Below are 26,547 nucleotides of genomic sequence, written 5' to 3'. Positions count from 1 at the left end.
TATTTATGTTGAATGAGGGGACAAAAGCAAATCTAGTTTATATTTAGGTTCTGCCTTTTATCAGTATTATGAATTGAGCAATTTTCCTTGTGTCTGAATTTCAGTTTCCTGATTGGAAAATGAGGGTGTACTATTTCAGATATCTTATAAACTGCGGGAAAAAATGTATGTCCAAACTGTAAGGTTAGATTTTTAGATCCTGATTTATTTAGCCAAGAAGACAGACTCCAAATGGAAGTTAAGTGGTCACACAGCATAGGAGTAGAATTGCCTTTGGCCCCAAAATCTGGCATAGAGATTCTGGTGACACTGCAAGGTAGAGTCTGGTTGGGTCAGAGAAGCTCAATTGTTTCCTGTGTGATACTCTTTAATAGACTATTTAGGAACACCTGGGTGGCTCAGTTGGTTAAGCATCTGCCTTTGGCTCAGGTCATGATCCCCAGGGGTCCTGGTATGGAGCTCCACGTCAGGTTACCTGCTCAGTGGGGAGCCTGCTTTTCCCTTTCCTGTTCTCCCTGTTTGTGCTCTGTCAAATAAATAAAGTCTTTAAAAAATCAACTGTTTAAAAATCTAGAAAAATCCTATAATTTAATTTTTAATTTTAAATTTTAAAAAATTTTAGAAAATGTTTACAAGCTTTGGGCTCTACTGGTTCTTGAAATATTTTAGTGCCAACAAGTCTTCACCTTATGAAAATAGCAGAATAAATACCATGTTGTTCCTGAGAAGTGTATCTCTGACTTTAACTTTCTTACATTCCCTAAAAGTACATTTCCTTTAAGGAGGGACAACACCTCATAGGGTTGTGATGAGCACAAGTTAGAGAACACTTGTGAAGCGTCTGACATGTACTATATGCCCCCCCCCCAATAGTAGTTCACTTTTCTAAAAGGTACACGTTGATACATTGGTTCTTTTACATTTATTAAGAAGGAAAAACAATGGCAGATCTTGACATTTGTTTATAAATCCCCACATCAGGCTGTGGTGGGACTCTCAAACTGATTCTGCATATTCAAACCTAGATTTGTAAGCCAGCATATTAGTTATGAACTGTACTGCTCATAAAACTTTGTATTTTTTTAGGCAAGACCCAATTTACTCAATTATATGACTGGTAAAATAGAAAGATTAGAAAACTGGGGCATAGTAGGAGGTCTCTATAGTGGGCTACCCTGAGTGTTTCTTTGGTGCAAAGTAAAGTAAAGTAGAAAAACAGACATTAGAGACTTGAAAACTCTCTCTCTCTACGGCTGTTAGGAAAAAAAAAATTACATACAGTATCAAGTTTTTCTTTTAAAACACTAAATCTTTCCCAGAGAATAAGATCTACGAATTATTCATGCTTTTAGATCAACTTACTATATGAAAACCTCTGTACAAATATAATCAGACTTACCCTTGTCTCAGATTCCCTAGAAGACTGGAGTTTTGATTTGGGAAACGTAGAAAGAAGGAGGAGAAAACCTAAAGGACAATTTTGGAGTTTGAGATTGATATCTAAGGACTGGATATGGAAGTGAGACATTAAAGAGAGAAAGCGCGGTGAGGAGAGGGAATTAGCATTGGTTGAAACCTACCTCCCCATCTAATTAACTGTTATGAAAAAAGCCCTGGAAATTAAGTAATTATATTGGATGAAAACAAGGAACTACCGATAGGTGGATTCATTTTCTTATCACCTATTTGAGGCTTCAATAAGTCTATCATTTCAAATACATAAAGGTAGAAATTTATATTATAATCTGCCATGAACCTAAACAGTTGTTATACTCCTTAGTGAAGCATAGAAAAAAAATCACTTAGCTTATGATTATATTTATGTTTCCAGTTATGGGTAAAGATGGTGATAATTTTAGATGACTCCTAAGATGAATGAATGAAGTGTAATAGTTCTCATAGTTCTCAAATTTTGGTGTACATTTTGGTGTACAAAATTTGGTGTACTGATCACTTGCAGAACACATTAAAAATGGTGATATAACTCCTATCCAGAGATACTGACTGCACAGGTCTGAGGTGAGACCCTAGCATCTACATGTTTCATAAACATCCCTCTGATACTAAAGCACATTGACATTTGAGGACCACTGAGTTCACACAGTATGAATGATGGGAAAGTCTGGATATAATTTCTTAGAAATCTCCATGTCTTTCTCTTCACGTGGGGAGTATGGCACTGCTTAGTTAACTTGATTGCACAATCCCAAAATCAATCCCCAAGTTAACTAGCTCAGAAATAACACCACCAGAAGGATTACAAAGAGCATATATACATGTATTTAACATTGTAGGTTAGGGTCATTACTTAAGATGAGTCCCCAGGTATTCTAATACTAGTTTGGTCACTAGATTAAGTAAATCAACTTGTACGGTACACATGCAAAGGGAGTTACTTTTGATTTGTTCAAAGGCCAAAATGGTCAATTTATATAAAATCTCCTACTTTTCTCCTTTCCAATCTCTTCAGTGATAGGTTGCTTAGCTATTTACTCTTCTATGTAAAACCAGTCTCAACAAGCTAATACCAGTATGAAGGATTTGTATAATTTAGAGATTATAGTTTAATATGGATTTAGAAACATTGCTATTAGAATAGGATATGTTAAGGTTGTTTTAAGACACATAAACTGTCAATTCAGCTTAGAATAGTGACTTTTAAACTGTGTCTCAAAGTAAAATACGAGAAATATACTTCATATCACAACCCCATATACCCACACAACAAACACTTTAGCAAACAATATTTACCTGAACAGATAATACACCCAATTATTTTTTCTATTACTTATTATTTTCTATTTTGGAAAATGCTGATAGCAGTAACCCATTAAATTGATTTCATGCACTATTAATGGTCAAGAAAATAGTTTCAAAAATACTGACCAGAAGACTCACTCCTATTAGGGTTAACCCTGGGTCAAATAATCAATCTCCTAGCTTAAATTTTGGGCTTCCAGGTAAACAGCTCCAAATTGTAATGTCCAGAAGAAGGACAGTCAATGCTAACAAGAATACAAGCCTGAAAATCAATGGGATAGGACTTGGTGAATTGAGAAATACCAGCTCAAGATCAGGGATATGGCAGTGACTAAAGGAAAGAAGGCTTGCTTCAAGCCATTTTAGTCTACTTAACTTCTAGTAATAGAAGCAGAGAAACATGGATTGATGGTGTGTAAAGAAAATTTGGGGGAAAGATTTGGAGGCAAATGAGGCATAACAGCACCATTAGCCACAATATAATACAATGATGCCAAGAAGAATTGTGTACCCCAGGAGAGTCTCTTTGGTTAATTTCCCAAGTCCTGTGCTCCCTCAGTGACATCGTTCCTTTTCCAAAAGAAAAGGGTTGCAGAAGTATCCCAAATATTATGACTCCAAGTCCCAATAAGAGCTTTTACCTTGATTAAAAATATAATATCTTATTCTTATTTCTTAAAAATATTATCTTCTCTAAGAACTAGAGAATAATGCAATATAAAATACATTTCTTTTAGAAAAGAAGGGAGAGAACAAGTAATATATGACTTGTATTTACTGTTTTGACTGCTAAGTAGCACAATACACTAGGAAGCCTCTGAAAAGGTCATTATTACTACCCTACCTACCACATGGATGTGTATATTAGTGTTCTGCATAAAATGTGATTTAGCCAATGAGGGAGTAGTGAGACTATCATAATAAGAACACAGAAAAACCCATTAGTGCTCTCGACAGGATGTGTAAGGTACTCTAGAGTCATCAACCTTCAAAACCCAGCTCACACGCCACTTATTAAATATGTAATAATAAAAACAAATGATCATTTCTTGGGTGCCTATTATGTGTCAGGAATATTGCAAATTGATTACTTATCAGGCTAGGAGCATTATAGGTATCATTTCATATGATGCTTAAATCCTTTGATATCTTATTAGATAAGCATAATTAGCCCATTATACTGATGAAGAAACTAAGGCTTAGAAAGATTGACTAAGTTGCCCAAAGTTGCACAGTCAATTGTTTTTGACTTGTTTGGGAAACGTAATCACTTTGGTTTGGCTTCTCACAGGGCATTCCAGAGAGTGAGATACAGAGTTAGGCATTCATTCATTCAACAGTAATTTATTGAGGACCTTCTTTGTGGTAGTAAAGAACCATGAAATATGAGGGTGACACAGGAGTGAATGGAGGGAGCTGGGATCAGTGTGGAAGGTAAGGGAGGCCAATTAAGTAAAGTCCTTGCAGGTCATATTACAGAACTTTGCAAGCAGTGAAGCACTACTGTAGTTCTTTATTTATTTTTTTAAAGTTAGGCTTATCTAATTTACACATAATAAAATTAATTCTCTTTAAATGCACATTTTCATGAGTTTTGAAAGATGCATATTTTAGGTAGCCACCACTACAAACAAGAACATTTCCATCACCCAAAAATGTTCCCTTGTGTTCTTCTCTTGCCATAGCAAGAACTGAACTATTCTCTGTCCCTCTAATTTTGACTTTTCCATAATATCTCATAAATGCAAAGATAGCATATTTTTGCTGTCTGGCTTCTTCAGCTTCACAAAATTAAGTTCCATGTATGTTGTGCATTTCAGTGGCTCATATCTTTTACTGCTGAGTAGTATTCCATAATGCTAGATCATAGTTACTTTATTCACTTACCTAGTGATGGACATTTGGGCCATTTCCTGTCTTTCACTATTATAAATAAAGCTGCTGTGAACATTCACATACAGATCTTAATGTGGACTAATGTTTTCATTTCTCTTGGGAAGATATGTAAGTTTAGAATTATTGGGTCAAATGGTTAAGTGTTTTTTTAACCCTTTAAGATACTGACAAACTGGTTTTCAAGTGGATTCCCACCAGCAAGGTACAGCCAGTGGCTCCACAGTCTCATCAATGCTTAGTATTGCCAATCAACTGAATTATATCGATTATAGTATGTGCATAATGCCATCTCACTGTGTTTAAAATTGAATTTTTCAAATGAATAATTATGTGGAACACTATGTCTGTTTAAATCATTTGCCCGATTTATATTGGGTACTTTGTCTTTTTATTACTGAGTTGTAAGATCGTTTGTCTTCCCTTCCATTGATATACCTATCTTTTTTTTTTTAAATTTTTTTATTTTTTCAGCATAACAGTATTCATTATTTTTGCACCACACCCAGTGCTCCATGCAATCCGTGCCCTCTACAATACCCACCATCCGGTGCCCCCAACCTCCCACCCCCCCACCCCTTCAAAATTCTCAGATCGTTTTTCAGAGTCCAAAGTCTCTCATGGATATACCTATCTTTATACCAATCCTCTAACTCTGTTCATTTTTTGTTTTCGCTATCATAGGTCCTTTGTATTGTCACAGAAATTTAAAAATCAGCTTGTTAATTTCTACCAAGAAAACTAAAATTGCCTGTTGGAATTTTGATTAGATTTGAGTCTACAGACCAGTGTGGGGAGCACTAACATCTCAACCATGTTAGGTCCTCTGACCCATGGATACATATTTCTGCATTTCCTTATTTTAAATTTTTTTACAAAAATATTTTGTAGTTTTTATCATATAGATCTATCACAAATTTTATTAAGTAAAACCCTAGGTAGTCCTTATTTTTGATACTTTTATGGTTTTGCTTTATTTAAGCTTCTAATATTTCACATATATTATAAATACACATTATTATTATTGATTTTTGAATACTGACCTCATATCATCATGCAACTTTGTTAAATTCACTTATTATAGTACCCTTTCTCAGCCACCTTAGAACTTTCTACTGGCCTAACTGAACTGGCCATGACCTCCAGCCCAAAACTGAATACAAATAGTGAGTGAGAACATCTTTGCCTTGTTTTTGATCTAATGGGAAATCATGTAAGTCTTTCACCATTCAGTAGGATGTTAGCTCTATGTTTTTTTTGTAGATAGCATTTATTACATTGAGGAAGTTTAACTTCTAGTTTACTGAGAGCATTTTATGAATATATGTTGAATTTTTCAAATGTTTTTCTCATGTCTATTAAAATACCCTTACTTTTTTCTTTTTTAATCTGTTGATATGGTGTATTACATAGATAGATACTTTTGAATCTGAAACCAACTCTGCATCCTTGGGATAAACACCTTTTGTTTATGATATAACTCTTTTCATATAGATTTAATTTGACAATTTTTATAAGGGCAATATTAACATTGCACCTATGTTTACAATGGATATTGATCTATAATTTTATTTCTTGTAATTGTTATTGTTATCAAGGTGATGAAATTGCACTAAATGAGATGTAAAGTATTACCTACTCTTCTATTTTTGGAAGACTGAGTATAATTGGTATTAGTTTTTCCTTAAATATTGGGTAGAAATATTAAATAATTTTTAACATCAATCTACTCCTAAGAGTAAGTCTATTGTTTTTCTTCGTGCTAAGAATGAAAAATCTAGACTTTGAATGAATAATGGACTGTTTTGAAGTCTGCTCATAAGTATAAGTAGTGTTTTTAAAAAATATCTAAATATTTAATATATGCAAACATAAACAATGACCTTTTTCTTATTCCTCTTCCAGCTTGGACTGTGACCCTTTATAACAGTCATATCATAAAAGAAGTATTTTGGTTTGTCAGATGTTGGTCTATACAACGATAACTAAAGAATACAGTTTATGGGCTTTCCCTTTACCAACATGAAAAATAATCAGCCTATGGGGCGCCTGGGTGGCTCAGTGGGTTAAAGCCTCTGCCTTCAGCTCAGGTCATGATCCCAGGGTCCTGGGATCGAGCCCCACATTGGGCTCTCTGCTCCGTGGAGAGCCTGCTTCCTCCTCTCTCTCTCTGCTTGCCTCTCTGCCTACTTGTGATATCTGTCAAATAAATAAATAAAATCTTTTTAAAATTATTTATAAAAAAATAATCAACCTATAGAATACACATGAGAAAATGTTCATCATCATTGGCCATCAGGGAAATTAAATCAAAACCACATTTAGATACCACCCTATACCAGTTAGAATGGCAAAGATTAACAAGGCAGGAAACAACAAATGTTGGAGAGGATGTGGCGAAAGGGCAACCCTCTTACACTTTTGGTGGGAATGCAAGTTGGTGCAGTCACTTTGGAAAACAGTGTAGAGATTCCTCAGAAAATTAAAAATACAGCTACCCAATGACCTGGCAATTACACTACAGGGTATTTACCCCAAAGATATAGATGCAGTGAAAAGAAGGGCCGTATGTACCTCAATTTTCATAGCAGCAATGTCCACAATAGCCAAAATGTGGAAAGAGCCACAATAGTCAAAATGTGGAAAGAGCCAAAATGTGGAAAGATGAATGGATAAAGACGTGGTCCCTATACACAATAGAATATTACTCAGCCATAAGAAAGGATGAATACCCAACTTTTACATCAACATGGATGGGACTGGAGGGGATTATGCTGAGTGAAAGAAGTCAAGCAGAGAAAGTCAATTATCATATGGTTTCACTTACTTGTGGAACGTAGGGAATAATGGGGGGGCATTAAGAGAAGGAAAGGAAAAGTGAATTGGGGCAAATAGGAGGGAGAGATGAACCCTGAGAGTTTATGGACTCTGAGAAACAATCTGAGGGTTTTAGTGGGGAGAGGGTGGGGAGATGGGTGAGCCTGGTGGTGGATATTATGGAGGGCACGTATTTCATGGAGCACTGGGTGGGTGCATAAACAATGAATCTTGGAACACTGCAACAAAAACTAACGATGTATTTTATAGTGACTAAAATAACACAATTAAAAAAAAAAGAAAAAAGAAAAATAATCAGCTTATATGCAACACTTAAATTCCCCTGGCACCTTAGGAAGAACTTCTAGACTAAAATCTATAGTACAGGCCATGGCTATTCTCTTGTCTTACCTGGCTTGCTCATTCTATTCCTTCAGCTCACCTTCTACCTTTAGCATATCCTTGGACTGGCCATACACATTGTACCTTCATGTTAGCATGGTCCCTCCAGCAACCTGTTAGTTTGCCCGTACCTGTTATTTAATCAACATATGAACCACAAACGTCAATTCTAGGCTCCTCTGTCGCCGAGTTATGTCAGAATGGGATAGAAACTGAATCAAGGTTTCCTATAAAGAAATGGGTCATCTGGGGCGCCTGGGTGGCTCAGTGGGTTAAGCCGCTGCCTTTGGCTCAGGTCATGATCTCAGGGTCCTGGGATCGAGTCCCGCATTGGGCTCTCTGCTCAGCAGGGAGCCTGCTTCCCTCTCTCTCTCTGCCTGCCTCTCTGTCTACTTGTGATCTCTCTCTGTCAAATAAATAAATAAAATCTTAAAAAAAAAAAAAAAAAAAAGAAATGGGTCATCTGAATCTTGAGTGGCATTTTCCTACAATAAGTAAGCTAAGATCAACAATAAAAAAATTAATGTCTCTAAGAAATAAGAATAAGCAGGAAATAAGACATTATATAAATGAACATACTAAAAATTGAGCACTCTTGTCATTTGTCTTTTAATATAAAGAACTTTGAGTGTTTTGTGAATTGTTACTTAACTCTTACCAAAGTTAAAATAATGCTGCCTAGGAGGAAAGCATATTTAAAGTAGTCCTCATAAAGAATCTCAATATATACACATATGCAGATATATTTTAAACATGGTTAAAATGTAATTCAAATAAAGTTTATGATGACTAAATTCTAAATTATTTTCTTATTCCTTGAAATCTAGCAATCATTACATAGCTTGCTTATCTCAGTTGTAGGTAAACATTTTATTTATAATCAATGTCTAAAATTAAGTCTATAAATTAGCAATACTATTTAAATGATACAATTAATTTTGTAAAAGCACAAGATTTCCCCCCTCATTCATTTGCAAAATTCAGCATGATTTAAAAACCTATTACATGAGTAAAATGAATAACACATAGTAAGGAAAAGGTATAGATTAGGTTGGTTGGGAACTTCTGTTTTCCAGAAGTTCCAGGGGTTCTTGATTCAAAATTAAACCAGGATCTCAACTCTAAGAAAAAAAAGTTTCTTATCTTACAGTTTTGGAAGTTATTATTTTTTTTAATACAGTTGTTGCCAAATCAAAGATACAAATAGATAAATTCAAACTTTATTGCTTTAATTATTAAATAAGCCAAACCAAAACTTACTGTTTTAATTATTATATAGCATTTGTTAAATTAAAGAAGATATTTAAATCGAGGCCATATAATCACTAAAGAATTATGTTAAGATGCAATATCCTTTTCTTTTTCAAAACCTAAGAAATGCAAGCTATATATTTTTCACTATTTTAAAGAACAAAATAAAAATTGGAATCTTTAATCTTACATTAAATTCAGTACCAAATACAAATACAAACTGGTTTTTATGTATACTCATTTATATTATATCTTATATGGTTTCAAAAGAGTGATGAAGGTTTATTTTAGGCAAATGATTAATTTATTTCAAAGGATCACTCAAATTGATAATTTAAAAATGTCTTTCTTATTTGCTTTATAGTTCAATTCATATTTTAATAATTTAAATTCCAATTATTGTTGCCAAGATATTATAGGCAATTTTACATCCCATTAACCTTGCTTTGTTTTAATTATAAAGATCCTTTGTTAGATTCCTTTAAATGATCCAGTTTATAATTTCAGCCTGTTCTAGGGAGTACTTTAATTCAGCTGCACATTCATCAACTGTTTTTGTCCTGTTAATTGTAGACAACTGCACAATTGCTTTCTCTAGCTATGATTGATGAATTATATTCATGAGTATAGCTGTTAAGTAGGATAAACATTTATAACAATTTCCACTTAAAGATTTTTAACTTCATTCCCACAAGGACAAATTAAAAACTAATATTCTAACGACCAAAGGAAAGTGTTTTTTTATATGCTTCATTTTAAATTATTAGAAAAAGTTAAGAAAGAGACTGTATGTCCATGCAAATGAGATAAGAGTGTATAAAGAATTTAATTTGTGTTTAGCAAATAGGAGGCCTCAACAAATAGAAGCCAGATAAATGGAGTATTGTGTATTTAGTATAGGTACATCTCAACTATCTCAGTATGATATTTTTTTACCTGAAACTCCCAAGTTCAAATTTATGAAAGAGAAAGGTCTAAATTCAAAGGAGAGGAAGCAAACTATAAAGTTGAAAGTCAGCAAAATTCTGAATATATGTTGTAAGTAATGACAACAACAATAAAACTTCCATTTTTAAAGCCTGTGTTGCAGCAGTTATAATAAATGTCATATATTATTTCCAACCTTCAGAGAAAATGGGCAAGAAAGGTGTTACACCCTTCTACAGATGTGAAACTACGTCAGAGGGAGATTATGTTACATGCCTAGAGTCTGACAGTTTATCAATACAAGAACTGGTATTTGAATGCCATACAAACGATACACATACGCGACGTGTTGTAATAGGTACTGTGGAAAGAACCCTACAAAACACACGATGACAAAACAGGCCCTAACACTGTATGGAAGTACACACCAGGAGAACTGGAGGGTGCTATGAGAACATAGGAGGGGACCTCATCTGGAATAGGGGTGGGGTATAGCTGTATAACCCTATAGGGATGGGGTCAAGGGTTGGTACTCCCTGAAGATGTTTTTTCATTGAAGTATGAGAAATGAGTGTCTTAAAGCAAATGCCCGTCTTCTCTGTACTGTGGACGGCTGGGGAAAACATTCCAGTATCAAAGACAGCAGTCTCCATCTGGCCCCCCAACATCTGGGCCGAGGCCTAAGGTTCCTATCTTTTCTCTCCCTTGTTCTTTTACACTGGTTATTTTCAAGTCTTCTTTCTTCTCAAATGTGACACCTACTTCTCCAAATTTTCTTCATTTTCAGTAAATGGTCCTACCTATCACTTCATAGAGAAAACAGAAGGTATCATCAAAACCCCCTTTGAGACCTGATGCCAACATAACTGTCTGCCTCTTTTCTCAGTGCTTTTCCGCAAGGGGCCAAGCCATGTACCTCAATCTCACTCCTCTAAGAGTATTCAGTGACCATTTAAAAAATACTTGAGTCCTTCTTTTCTTCCAAAAAACACCCCACTACCTCAAACCCACCTCCAGCAATCACCTTATCCATCCTCTTCTTGGCCAAACTCCTTACTTAGAGTTGCTGTATGTGCGGACTACACTCATCTCCCACACATTCCTCAGCTCAGAACAACCTAGGTCCTAAACCCAGTTCTCTCATTAAATCACCACTTTCTCAGAAATCATTCCCTGAATCATCTGCTCCCCATTGTACCCTTGACTTTGGCACATTTATTGTATCAGTAATTGTAAGACTGTTGTCCCCACAAGACTGTAAGCTCTCTTACAGCAGGGCCTGGGTCTCTACCCAGCACTTGAGCACACAGGAATTCACCAGCGTACATGTGAATGAAACCAACACTGACAGCCTCGTCACTGAATCCGGTGGTCTCTTTCATCCTAGCTTGAAAACCCTTTTGCTGACTGTTCATTTCATCTCAAACATTCTAGTCACCATTCTTTCCTTCATTCCTCCAATAAATATTTGTGATTGTGAACTACATGTTGGGTATCATTCCAGAAACCAGGAATAGATCAGTGAAGAGGATACAAGTTCTTAAGGAAAGTACATTTTGGTGGGGAAGATAGATGTAAACAATGAAAATAATCTGAGATGATCTTATTAAATGTTAAAACAGAGCCATGTGATGGAAGTGTGGTAACTCAATAAGATGGGTCAAGGGAGCCTCTCCGAGAGGGTGACATTTAAGCTGATTCTTAATGACAGAAAACAGCCAATAATGTACAGCTGTGGGGAAAGAGGATTCCCAGCAGGAACAGCAGTAAAATTGCCTCAGGTTCTCCGTTCGCTCCACACAGGTTCGCTGAGAATCACATCTGTATCCTTATCTACCGTTTATACATAGAAGCTGAGGATGCCTAAATCCAAATCCTTCTACCTGTCTCTTTGCAGAATTAGAGACCCAAGTTCAAGATGTGTATTCAACATTTTCACTCAGAGATTTCACAGGTGCTACAAAATCAGTGTAACCAAAGGTGAAACCATCTCCCACCTAGCCCGTGTCCTTCCTTCTGTATTGTTCTAAGTAAGCTATACTTAGAGTATAAACTATCCAGCTTTAAAGCCAGAAATCAAGTTACCCTTGATTCCTTCTTTTCCCTCTCATACTTCAATCTATCAGCAATTCTCTAGACTTAATTTCTAAAGGATACTTTAATTCTGTACACTTCTTCCTTCCTCATACCACTAGTAGTCAATCTATGACATCATCTTAAATGAGATTACTGAACCTCTGATTAAATTCAGTCTAGAGCCCCTGAAGTCCATTTGCCACAGTGTGGATTATGCCTAGCTCTCTTCAATTATATCACAGCACCCTTAGCATAGCTTAGAAACCCCTTCATGGCATGACTCTTGCCAGCGATCCTTGCCATGAAGGGATGACGTTGCCTTTACATGGCTGGTATACAACGGGCACTTAAATAGCTCTTGGCTGACTAAAAAGAGATGTCCAGCAACATGTCTTGCTGTCTCTTGCTTCCAGGCTTTGATATCACACTATTCCCTTGGCCCAGAGAACAGAGAACCATCTCTCAGTTCTCAATGAAGATGGCATTCTATTTGTATACACTTTTTTTTGGAACCTCCTGGATTTTTTTTTTTTTTACTTTTATAGACTATTTTTAGAGAATTTTAGGTTCACAGCAACCTTGAGTAGAAGACATAGAGATTTCCCAGATACCCCCTCCTCACACACAGGCTTTCCCCCATTATCACCATACCCTAACAGAGTGGTACCTTTGTAACAAATGATGAACCTAACTTAATATAGTATTATCACCTAAGGTCAAGAGTTTACATTAGAGATCACTTTCGGTGTTTTACATTCTATGGGTTTCAATAAATGTATAATGACATGTATCCACTATTATAGTATCAAACAGAATAGATTCACTGGCCTAAAAATCCTCTGTGTTCTGCCTATTTATGCCTTCCTCCTCCCTAACCCCTGGCAACTACTAATCTTTTTACTGTCTCCATAGTCTTGCCTTTTCAAGAATGTCATATGGTTGGAATCATAGAGTAGGTAGCCTTTTCAGATTGGCTTTTTCTACTTAGTAATATACAACTAAGGTTTCTCCATGTCTTTTCATGGTTCGACATCTCATATATACATATTTTTTGGTAAAGATTTTATTTATTTGACAGAGAGAGAGCAAGAGAGAGAGAGAGAGAGAGGGCGAGCACAAGCAGGGGGAGAGGGAGAGGGAGAAGCAGGTTTACCACTGAGCAGAGAGCCCAATATGGGGCTTGATCCCAGGACCTAAGATCATGACCTGAGCTGAAGGCAGATGCTTAGTTGACTTAGCCACCCAGGTACTCTGACAGTTCATTTCTTATTATCACTAGATAATAAATATTCCATCGTCTGGTTATACCACATCAATAAATGGGTATCTACTTATCCATTCATCTACTGAAGGACATCTTGGTTGCTTCCATGTTTTGGCAATTATGAATAAAGTGGTATAAACATCTGTGTGCAGGTTTTTACATGAACATAAGTTTTCAAGTCCTCTGAGGAGATATAAGGGAGAATAACTGCTAGATCTGCAGTAAGAATATGTTAAGTTTTGTAAAAAACTACCAACCTATTTTGCAAAGTGGCTGTACCATTCTGTATTCTCACCACCAATGAATGAGAGTTCCTGCTGCTCTACATCCTGGTCAGCACTTGGGTGTTGTCAGCGTTCCAGATTTTGGTCATTCTATTAGGTGCGTAGTAGTATCTCATTGTTGTTTTGATTTGTATTACCCTGATGACTTATGATGACAGGCATATTTTCCTAAGCTTATTTGCTGTATGTAGATCTTCTTTGCTGAGGTGTCTGTTAAGGTTTTTGCCTCATTTTTAAATCAGGTTATTTTCTTATTGTTGAATTTTAAGAGTTCTTTGTATATTTTAGAGAACAGTCCTTTATCAGAAGTGTCTTTTGCAAATATTTTCTCCCAGTCTGTGGCTTGTCTTTTCATTCTCATGACACTGACTTTTGTAAAATGGAACTATTTAATTTTAATTTAGTCTAGACTATCAACTCTTTCTTTCATGGATCATGTCTTTGGTATTATATCTAAACAGTCATCACCAAACCCAAGGTCATCCAGATTTTCTCCTATGTTATCTTCTATACACGTTATAGTTTTGTATCTTACATTCAGATCGCAGATCCATTTTGAGTTAATTTTTGTGAAGACTATAAGGTCTGTATCTAGATTTATTTTTTTGCATGTGGATGCCAGCACCATTTATTGAAAATGCTATCTTTGTTCTATTGTATTGGTTTTTCTTAGATAAGTTTTTTGAAAACCCTGATACTCCTACCACTGGAGAATATACACTTTTCAGTCTAGATTAAGTGTCCTGCCTTATACTTGTATTAATATCTATACCATCTCTATCACAGCACCCTTATAATATTGTATGTGCTATTCTAATATTTGCCTTTTCCCAAAAATTCAGAACCATGTTTGTCTCTTGCACTTCTCTATTCCCATCTCCTATAATAGTATTTGGTATGTAGTAGATGCTGAATAGACATTTGCTGTATTAATGTACACATGATCTATTCTTTCATATTATAACTACTCATGTTTTAAGTTTTGTTCCAAAATCATCTTTCTTAACAATTGGTAGGAAAAATGAAAACAAAAATCTATAATAGAACAAATAACATGGTGAACATTTTGAAGGTTTCTATAATTCCAACTCTTTTCCTAAAAAACAAAATAAAATGAACTCCAACCTTTATCACTGAACAGTAAAATAGGATCAAAACTAAAACCTCTGGTATCAGCAAATTTTCCCCCCTTCTCTTTTCCAAGACAATAGCTATAATCTTAAGTGCTGAAGATTCAATTATATTAACTCTTCAGAGAGTTACTGACAACAAGATAATTTCTGTTTTCTTCCTTCACAGTAGAAACAAATTGACAAAATTAGCATGTTATGTGAATTGAGAGATTTCTATAACTGATATGAAAATGAATAGTCTGGGCAACATTTTTTTTCTATTTTTCATCCCCTTAAGATGGATAATAATCATGATCAATTTTTATCACAAAATAGTTTTTAAGAACTATAGTATGCTATTATTATGTAAAATTCATATTTATATTATAAAAGAAAACTGTTATTTTCCTGCATCTTTTGCTTTGTGGTGAATGTAAAACTTATTCTAACTTCTAGAGATGTGTTATTATGACTAAAAATAATTCAGTCATGGAATATGTAAGTGAGGAATGTACAATAAAATGAATTATAAAAAACAGAGGTTATGTCTCTGAATTATAATAAAGTGATAGGAGAAAACTATTACTAAAAAGGAATCCTAAAGAGATTTAATTTTTTTTAAATAGGTTCCATTACCATATATAAACTAATTTTCAAAGAATATCTTGTAAAATATTCTTTCATGGGGCACCTGGGTGGCTCAGTGGGTTAAAGCCTCTGCCTTCGGCTCAGGTCATGACCCCAGAGTCCTGGGATCGAGCCCCGCGTCGGGCTCTCTGCTTGGCGGGGAGCCTGCTTCCTCCTCTCTCTCTGACTGTTTCTCTGTCTACTTGTGACCCTCTCTCTCTCTCTGTCAAGTGAATAAAAAATATCTTGAAAAAATAAATAAATAAAATATTCTTTCATGACATCTCCCTGGACAAAGAGAAGTTTTTTGCTGTTGTTGTTGTTGTTTTTTTGTTTTTTTTTTTTAAAGATTTTATTTATTTATTTGACAGAGAGAGAACACAAGTAGACGGAGAGGAAGGCAGAGAGAGAGAGAGAGAGAGGGAAGCAGGCTTCTTGCTGAGCAGAGACCCCGATGTGGGACCCGATCCCAGGACCCTGAGATCATGACCTGAGCCGAAGGCAGCGGCTTAACCCACTGAGCCACCCAGGCGCCCCCAAAGAGTTTTATATACAGTAAGCATTATTCCCTTATCATCAACTTAATCAAATATAGTTTCAAATAAGAAGTAAGTAGATTATGCCAAATATTCAGTTGTTATTTTCCAGAGAATACATTATATCATAGAAAAAAACATTGTAATGGATGCAGGTCATTGGCTGACAGAAGCCATACATCTCAAAATGGTGACAGTTAACATCTGTCTCAATGTATCCACTGCCAATAAAGTACTGGAAAAATCACAGTGAACAACTATTTATCCTAAAGTGATAAATATAATAATGGGCCCAAACACAAATTTACTTACAGCATCATCTTAACAATGGGGTATATGAATTCCTAACCTGACCATATTTAACATTCTTCACATTTTCAGTTGGATATCCAAGAGCATGATATGTTCAGGTAAAACTACTTCACATGAACTGGGCTGAGGAAGCAAACACTGAGCATGGCTTTGAAAACAGATGGAGTGGCAGATGGGACTGCAGACTGGGTTCACTTGATCTGTGTTAAACAACTTTACTACCCAGTAAGACGGGGCTCAAATCTTACAAAAACCTTATAAAGTTCATTCCTTTAGTTCAGAGATGCTTTTCCCCACCCTAAAAATAAATATGATTTATATCTTAAACTTTGTTCCTTTTAATTACCTGTGTGATAAATTATTTAACTCAAGTATATTTTCTTACTCATTTTTGGAACAGATGGTAGGAGAGCATATGCCTAGTGGAATAAAATGTACATGGATTAATTGTCTAAAAATTGTAAAATTAATTACCTTCCTTCATTGATGAGTTCAATAAATGCAAGTCCTGCATTCTTCTGAATAGAATTCTGCCATTCCTAAAGGAGAAACCAAACCAAATATTAGAAAAATGAGCATGCAAACAAAAGTAACATCTGGTTTAAGGATCATATTGATGTTGTTAACAACTTCCGTGTTACATCATTTCTAAATCTTTTAAAAATATTTCTAACAAATGTTAAAATATTTTGTAAGAAATCGAAAATTTAAAAGTAGCTCTGTATCACTTAGTTCAGAAGGTGCGTTTGAATTTGAATTCCCAGTAAATCTCAGGCTTGACGTGGATTGAGAAAGTGAGACACAGGTTACAGAAGGCTCTCAACACAAAGCCTCCTTCCAAAAGAAATAAAATAATTAGTCATGCAACTATACAAGCACTAGAATCATTTGGGAAAGAAAATATTAGCCCTGAATATAGAGATTTTTCACTGAGGCTGCAAAACAAAAATCAGAATTATATACAAGAGATTTAAATTGATTTGGAAATTAAATGTTCTATTTACACATGCATTCCAAGTGACTGAAAACTACGTAGGAAAAAGGGTTACGAATGAATTCTTTTGAATTTGCAAAAAAAAAGGGGGGGGGAGAAAATGATATTAAAACTATATCCAAGTGAAACCTCTCTTTGCTAATCTAGTTTAGAAAATATTTGTTCATTTGGCAGTTCCACAGTGTCATCATTATAAATTTGTAATTGTTATATAGTGTTTTGGATTAGGAAAGTATATTGCTTATTTTGTACTCTTCCAATGGCATATTTAGAATATGCCTTAGCCATTTTTTTAGCCATTTTTTAAGGGGTATTGGTTTATTTTAGTGATTTCAATTTTTTGCTTTTTTATATACCTGGTAAATTGCATTTTGATTAAAAATCACATCCCTTTCAATTGTACTATAAATCAATGCCTCCTTAGTACATTTTATACAAAATCCCTATTGATCTCTCACATCACTCATCTATAGGTAATTTTTCTCCACGAGAAAAGTTGCTAAGTTGCTACACACCAAGGTAGTCAGCTGACTTGTCACAAATTCACCTTCACAAAAAACAGTCTCTATGTCAACCCTTCCCTTTACTCTTGATCACATTGCCTTTTTAAGCTTTGCATACATACTGGGAATAAATGTGGTCCCCAAAAGTAGGTACTTGGGTTTGTAAATATTTTCTTTTTTCTTTTTTTTTTTTTTTAAAGATTTTATTTATTTGACAGACAGAGATCACAAGTAGGCAGAGAGGAAGGCAGAGAGAGAGGAGGAAGCAGGATCCCCGCTGAGCAGAGAGCCCAATGCGGGACTCGATCCCAGGACACTGGGATCATGACCTGAGCTGAAGGCAGAGGCTTTAACCCGCTGAGCCACCCAGGCTCCCTTGTAAATATTTTCTGCTCAAAGTAAATCTGTGAAGAATTATAGAAGAATGCATCATGAATCTATGTTTCCCCAGAAGGGAGAATCAACAACTTGGGAAAAAAGATGTGGAAGCCTGGAGTCAGTAATGATCTTACGAAGGCCTAAATGGTTCTATGGTTTGCTAAATGGTTTTAGCAAAGCCACTTTTAGCTATCATATATAATCTTTAATGAAAATTCATCTAAATGACAAGATCACTATAGCATTTTACATGCTTATTAAAACTTTAAAATCATTTCTTTGGAAATAATTACAGCAAACTCTTTTTCCTATATTTTAATAAAATGGTTTCTATTATCATCCTTTTATATATTTTGTATCTTCCCATATATTTATTGCAAACCAATATCCCACAAAATGTGCAAATTTCTCAGGAAAACTTGATATTTATTGTGATACTAGCTTCGAGAGAAAACTGACTCTTATTTAACAAGAACCATGACACTCTGAAGAATAAATTCTTACAGACAACTTCTTAAACATGATTTCCTTTATAATACTGTTTGTACACCAACGCTCTTTTATCAGCAGAAACTTTAATATGCATAGGATTTTTCAAGAAGATATTTCAAAGTACATATTCAGGTACTACATATGCATCCCAAATTATACCGTGTCTAAAAGATCATAGAGTAAAATGTTTTAAAAACTCTGCTCAGATCAAAGATCAAACAAAAGATACCTGTGAGGTGCCTCAGCCCATGAGACACTAATTTGCAATCTTTGATAAAGGAACGGCAGAAATAACTCTGATTCAAGTCAAGGACATTAGAGTTTAAAGGATGAGAAAGCCAATGAAAGTGTATGACTGCAAAACTTCATTCAAGAATATATGTTTTAGAATGATTTGTCATTTTTGAGCAAGAGGAAACAGTAGAAGATCGTTTTATATGCCTTTCTAGAAGAAAAACAGTAAGGGCCTATACTGCACTGGTATTTTGAATAGGGAAATGGAAATTAAGAAGATGTCAGAAAAGATGTCAGGACTGGATGAGAAATTGGATTTAAGGGCTAAAGTAAAAAAGTGGAACAATATAGAGTTTAAGTTTTTAGCATGAATGATAGAAAGAATGGTAATATTACTATGCAAATAAGGGTACACATTTAAGGAAAATCATAGGGTTGTCTTTTATTTTATTAACACATAATGTATTATTTGTTTCAGGGGTACAGGCCTGTGATTCATCAGTCTTACACAATTCACAGCACTCACCATAGCACATACCCTCCCTCTTGTTCATAACCAAGCCACTCCATCCCTCCCACCCCTAGGGTTGTCTTAAGTTCATATTTGTTGGATTTAGAGTGATGATGGTGTATCAAAATGGAATGTGGAATTTGGAATTATTTGCACAAAAATATTAAGGCAAACCATCAGGCAAAAGTCTCTAAAGATGGAATGAGCACTGGGTGTTATAGGCAACTGATGAATCTGTAAATTCTACCTCTGAAACTAATAATATACTATATGTTAAGTAAATTGAATTTAAATAAAAACTGTTCAAAAAAGAAGAAGAAACACAAGGAGGATGAAAAGACCTAGGTTTGGATGAATTTTGGGAATCATTCACATTTTTAAGATTAGGAAAAGAAGCTGAAAATAGGCATAAAAAAAGATCTAACAAAATTTAAGAATAGCAGCAAAGTATTATAGTGCCATTTAAGAGAAAATAGTACACTTATTACACAGGCTTAACAAAACAAAAACATACAAATAAAACCCTTTGATCATTAACATTCTCTTTTTTAATGATTAAGGATTTACGTTTTACTGCATGTGAACTATAAAACACAAAATATGGTAAAGCACAAAGTGCATGAAACATACATTGAAAAGCACAAAAAAAATAAAAAGATGCCATTCCAAGGGAGGGGACAGAAAGCTAAAGCCATACCGGCTGTAGCTCAGAACTGGCAGAGGAGCTGATGCCTGAGCTGGCTCTGGGTCTGGAGCTGCCCATTTCTGATGCTGGTGGTGGATCTGGGAACGGAATTGGCACTAGATGTGTAGCTAGATCAGCTCTAGAGATGATGCCGAATCTGGCTGTATCTCAGACTGCAATGTTAGAGGTGGTTGTGGAACTGACTCTAGCTCTGGGCTGACTTCATGTATGTTGCCAGACCTGATACGAAAACTGGTGATGGAGAGGACTCTGGTCCGGAGCTGATAGTGTCTCTAGGGCTAGAACTGGAGTTGGGGCTGCCACTAAGTCTGGGGCTGGTACGAGAGCTCCTGCTGGGGTTGGCTGTAGCTCTGCAGCTAGCCCTAGCACTATTTCTGGAGCTAGTGCAGAAGGTGGCTCTAACTCCAGAGTTGCTGGTAGGATGAGTTCTGGACTTGGCCCTGGCTCTGCAGGTGCTGCTGAAGCAAGTACTGCCCATTAATGATGGAACTTCCTCTATCCCTGGAGCTGGCTCTAGCTCTGCTCTGTAGCTGGTCTGGAGCTAACTGTAGCTCTAGAGCTGGCACTGCTTTCGGCTCTGGAGATGGAGGAGGTCCCAGAGCTGCGTGAAGCCCTAGAGCTTGTTCAAGAGCTGGCCCAAGCTATAGGTGCTGCAGCTGGTGCCAGAGCTGGCATAAGAGCTGCTGCCTACACTACTAATACCACTTTTGAAGTCGTTAGCTAGAGTTGGCAACCTGACATGAAAGACGCAGACCAAGACAAGAGTACAGAAGAGATACTGGGAACAGCAACAACAACACAACAAAAAAGGAAACCTGGAAAATGAGAGATAGTAAAACAATGGGAAAAAAAAAATCTGTAATGACATGGTTGAGATACGTGAAGACACTGCAAACATCAAAAAAAAAAAAAAAAAAAAAAGCAAGCAAGCAAGCAAGCTAGCTTAAAAGACAAAGTCACAAGCATCTCCCAAAACTATAGAAGAAAAGATAAGGTGCCAACAAAAAAGATAGAGGGATGAAACAACAGTACAACAACAAAAATAAAGAAATAAGGAAATAGAGGATCTCCAACAGAAAGGCCATATACATTGAGTAGGAACTGTAGAAAGAGTGAATGGGGAAGAGAGAATGGGGAACACGGAAGAGAAGAAATGATCAAATAAATTTAAAACTGTTCCCAGAAATGAAATATCTGACTTAAAACCCCTAGCAAACCACATTATCATAAAATTCTCCTTAACATGAGGGTCAAGGAAAAGGCTAACAACAACAACAAAAAAGTTTGTACAAAGAATCAAGAAGAAGAATGAAACTTAACTTCTCAACAGTAAAGCTAGAAAAGAGAAGAAAAGGAAACACTGCTTGCATGGTTATGGAGAACGTAGCACTCAGAACACAATATCCACCCCAACTATCAATAACATCCAAAGATAGACTAGTTTCAGACGTGCATAAACATTTGTTTTTCATCCATTCTCTTTCCAGAACCTAGTGATGGTGTACTCTGCCAAAACAAGGGTGTGTCTCCCACAGGAGAGACAAGATTATGTTGTGACAGTTACTGAACCTCAGGGGCTTAAACAACAAAGATGTATTTCTTGCTCAAGCTCCATGTCCATCGCGGGTGTTCCCCTCTATATCCTCATCAGCCTCACTCTGGAAGCCAGACAGAGAACGCAGCCACTGTCTGGAACGCTGTCGGCTGCCAAGGCGGAAATAGATAATTTTTATCAGATTACAGAGAGTAAAAAATTTTGAATGACAATTTATCATAGCCATATATATAGTTTTGACTTCAGAGTTGTTTTTTGGGTAAGCAGGCAAATAGTTTGCTAATATTAATATAATGCTATTGACAGGCTTTATTATTTGAGTTCAACTTCTTCCTCAGAAAGGCTGAAGTGAGAATTGTTCTTTTCTCAAAATTCTTACCTAAATCAGAGCTCACAAAAGAGGCTCTATCTTGTTTTTCTGTCACCTCTCATTTTCTTTCCTCAGGCAGAAATAGGCATCAAATAGTTAAGTGATACAGAATTTTAAAATAACATAAACTGAAATACCGATTTTCCAAAATGGAGTTCAACATTCACTAGCTTAAAAGTATTTTTCTGTATGTCTCTAAACCTCAATTTACTCTTTTTATGTTTTATGTAAGCACTATATGATTAGATCTTAGGTACTGCATCTGTGAAGGAGAAGCCACATTTTATTCATCTCTAGTAACTAAATAGCCAGAAGAAACAAATGATGTAATTTCTACAATGACTATACTACAGCATTAAGGCAACAAGAGGTCAATTCTCTTCGGTGAGTGACACTGGATGGAAAACAAAGAAAAAAAAATCCTATGAATAAGATTTAAGAAATATTGTATTCCCTAGTATCTATTTTCTAGCGTCTATTGATAGTTATTTGCTATCCAAAGTTGAGTATTTTCTTCCTTATGATAGAAGTCTACTGGGTTGCACATTAACATGTTATGAATGGGGATAGAGTAATTTTGCAGGCTTTGACTTAAGTAAGGGTCAAAGTGGATCCCACCTAATGTTAAATGAGTATAATTCAAGTTCTGAAGGTTTTCAAAATTCCCAAAAAACTGTAACAACCAATATGCATAATTTCAATTTATCAAGTCAATTTCAGTTAACCACATTAACAACCAAGGTCACAAAAATGCTACCAATTGTCTTTCTTTAAGATGACTTAAGGTTTTCAATTTTCAAATTGTGGTATGAGATAAAAAAAAGTCCGAGGCAGGAGATAAACAAAGTCCCAGGATATACACAATAATCTCTCTGGCATCTGAGGGGAAAAAAAGTCAAGCAATTTAATTCAAAATTATGAGTAATATAGGAATAATACAGTACAATTTAAAATATGAATTTTAAAACAGGAGAACAAATAATGTTCATGCTTACAGTGGGCTGCATGGGGTACAGTTACGTCCCCTTTCCCTCCTTCCAACTATGCTGCATTCCAAGGGGCTGCTTCAGTAGAAGAGTTGGAAAAGTAATGACCTAAGCCATAGTAATAGCACTAGAACTACAGATTTTAAGTATGTTTGCATCAGCAATTGTCTGGGATTTAGAGACTTCCGTCTCTCCTGGTTTTGGTGAATTTTAAACAAACAGATTTCATAAGGCAATGAAGAAAAGACAATTTTTTCTTCCAACTACTTAGAAAAACTAAATGAGAGAGAGAAAAGGGGATAACAAATATTCCGTACAAGAAGAAGTATATTTTCCCTCTCAGAAAATGTCAGGATTGAATGTGTTTTTAAAACTTACATAATAATTTCTGAGTGACAGTTGTAAAAGCACAAATTATTTAGGCATCTTTATTTGAAAATTCCAAACTCAGAAAAATATGGTCCCCAGTACAGAATAGTAAATAAAAACACAGGCGTGCAAAGAAAAAAACTGGAATGTGAAGGGAAAAGTATCCTATAGGAAAACTATAGCTTGTAACAACAGTTTATGTTGGCAAGACAAGAAATCTTTTTTTGAGCGGGGAGCAGGGTGAGGACCAGAGGGAGAGGGAGAAGCAGACTCTCGGCTGAGCAGGGAGCCTGATGTGGAGCTCTGTCCCAGGACTCTGGGATCATGACCTGAGCTGGAGGCAGAAGCTTAATCGAATGCGTCACCCAGGCACCCTGACAAAGCAATAAATCTTCAAGTGTTTAAAAGAAATGATTATTTTAAAACTTTGGAAATGGGATCAATCCTAAATCATTATTTTCTCAATGCCTAATACTTTCATTAGTCAGAAAACAGTCCATCTGAAATATAATTCTTTATATTTTGTAGTGATTTACTCATACATATATCTCCCCACTAGATCATAAATTGGTTAATGAAAGGAAGGATCTTATTTAACTATAAATACCTACTAAGTAGCAAGTGTCTGGCATACTGTACAGACTCAATGTATTTTTGTTACTGAACTGAATTTAATCCTCCCAAAACAAGGTTATCACTTAAATCTATGGTTCTTAATCTGGCTGAAGAAAAGAATCAACAGGGGAATTCTTAAAAAGTACCAATCGTAATAGAATAATCTCTAAGGATAGGGTCCAGGCAGAGAATAATTTAGTCATGAGGTGATGTATATATTTTCTTTCAAGTTGATCGGTTATTTAAGTTTCCTTTCTAAATTAGTGTATTACTGCATCATAATTACATAATTTACATCATAATCATTGAAGTATCCACATCTCTAAACTAACATCATTATGAAGGTCTTTTTCAGCTCTGACACGGCATTTTATTCCCATGAGTGGTATTTTTGTAAGACTGAAAGTGTTAACTTATTGTGACTGTGTAAAAGAAATGTGAGTAACGAATGAGGCTAGGCGATGATCATATTCTTTTATGTTGGATGCACATTTGATTTTGTATTTCAAAAAGTGGGTTTTTAAAAAAGATTTATTTATTGAGAAAAGGAGAAAGAGCGAGAGGAAAGAGACAGAGAGAGTGTGTCCAAGTGCAAGGGGCAGAGGTAGAGTGAGAGAATCCCAGGCAGACTCCATGCTGAGCAAGAAGCCTGAGGTGGGGCTCAATCTCATGGCCCTGAGATCACGACCTGAGCCAAAACCAAGAGTTGGACACTTAAGTGATTCAGCCACCCAGACACCCCAAAAAGTGTTTCTTAAATGTACACTACCATGAAACTGGGATTCTAGGAGTTTCAAAAGAATAATTAGGTAAAATATTGAAAGGATGACAAGAAAAGTACTTGCATAGAAAGGAACTAAGTGTTGCAGTTGCTAACGTATGAACTACATTGAGAGTTGATAAATGGGATATGGCTGGACAGGGAAGACACTTTAATCACTGTCTTAGCTTTCTAACAATTCCCTCTGACAGACTTAGAGAAATTACTTAAAACAAGGGAAATGGATACATGAGAACGTAGAGGGATAATAACTTATTGTTATTTCAACAAAGACAATCTTTGACAATGTCAGGAAAAAAGTGTACTTTAAAATTATGTCTACATATGATTCCAGAAAGTCTTCTGACATTTAAGAAAGCACACACACACACACACACACACACACACACACACACGCACTCATTCAACTCCTGGGGGAAAAAAAAGAACATCTATAAGAAAAGGTGTAAATTAAATATAGGCATCAAATTTTTGCCTTCATGGGAAACATACTAAACTGGGTTTGAATGCCTGCAGAGAGCTGCCAAGTCTTTAGACAGTTTTGTCATAATTTTTTACCTCTTCTGTATGGATGCATAAAATTTCCTCAAGATGAAGGACTTTTTCAGAGAAATGGATATCAAGTTAAGGATCCTTTGAAACTAAACACTTTGAAGACAAATAGGTTCCAGAAGGATGACAATGAAATCCCTATGTTCTCTTCAACAATCACTTCATGGTAGTTAGATGACCTAGTACAAATCTCAGACACAGGACATAATTTTTTTTTCCCACTAGTTTTTCCTCATCTACGTCAGCTCAGTGCATATTTCTCTTTCCCTTTAGCTTTGTATACAATTATGTAAACCAACTGAATGTCCTTCAAGACTCAATTCATCTCAAAATCTTTGAAAATATAGAAAATATTTCAAGGTAAAAAAGGGAGGTTAAATTGAGATCTTGTCTTCAGGAACTCCAGAACTGATTTTTACTTTCTATGTCCTTAATGTCTATTTATCAGTTATGGCCATTAAAGAGGTTGGCAAGTTCCTCAAAAACTTTTCTAGTGAATGTTCATTATAACTGGCACGCTTATTAATTCTCTGCAGTAAGAGAAATTAGCAAGTACAAGGATCAAAGTAAAAATGTACTATATATAGAGAGAATTAGATATATGTCATGTTTTCAATGTATACCAAAATAAAGTAATGAAAATAAATATTCAAGTATTCAACATATCATCTGTTCTTTTTGTTTGTTTAAGATTTTATTTATTTATTTGACAGACAAGTAGGCAGAGAGAGAGAGAAGAGGAGGCAGGCTCCCTGCTGAGCAGAGAGCCTGATGCAGGGCTCAATCCCAGGACCCTGGGATCATGACCTGAGCTGAAGGCAGAGGCTTTAACCCACTGAGCCACCCAGACACCCTTTCATTGCTTATTTTTGTGAACATCTTACTAAAAGCATTATAGGTAAAACTGGATATAAAAAATGAATAATCAATAGCAAAGAGATCATTAATATGAAGGTCAACCACAGAAAAATCATTAGGTAATATGGAAATATATCTAGTGGGTTACTAAAATTGGTGTATCATATAAACAGAGGTTTCCCTGGATCCTAACAGATCACTAATTATATAAATATATTTAACACTTTTTATTACAAATATTCATATGTGTGTGTATATGTACATATACATATACACATAAACATATACTTGTATTTGTATTTCTAATGAAAAATAATCTAGGTTGTTTTACAAGATACTTTTAAACAGCTTTTTTTCTATAACTGTGAATACATACAATAAA

General features: G+C 35.5%; 1 protein-coding gene across 13 annotated transcripts in view; it reads right to left on the bottom strand.

The window, feature by feature from the left end:
* The window catches only part of NBEA (neurobeachin), a 677,938-nt gene that overhangs the window by 318,421 nt on the left and 332,970 nt on the right, over positions 1-26,547 (bottom strand). For all 13 annotated transcript variants that reach the window (XM_047723145.1, XM_047723148.1, XM_047723152.1 and 10 more), the window contains one exon: positions 16,736-16,800. In XM_047723145.1, coding sequence (XP_047579101.1) covers positions 16,736-16,800 — 65 coding nt within the window. The remainder of the gene's footprint in view (positions 1-16,735; positions 16,801-26,547) is intronic.

The sequence above is a fragment of the Lutra lutra genome, chromosome 3, assembly GCF_902655055.1.
Source record: "Lutra lutra chromosome 3, mLutLut1.2, whole genome shotgun sequence".
NCBI lineage: Eukaryota > Metazoa > Chordata > Mammalia > Carnivora > Mustelidae > Lutra > Lutra lutra.
This window is presented reverse-complemented; position numbering and strand designations above follow the sequence as displayed.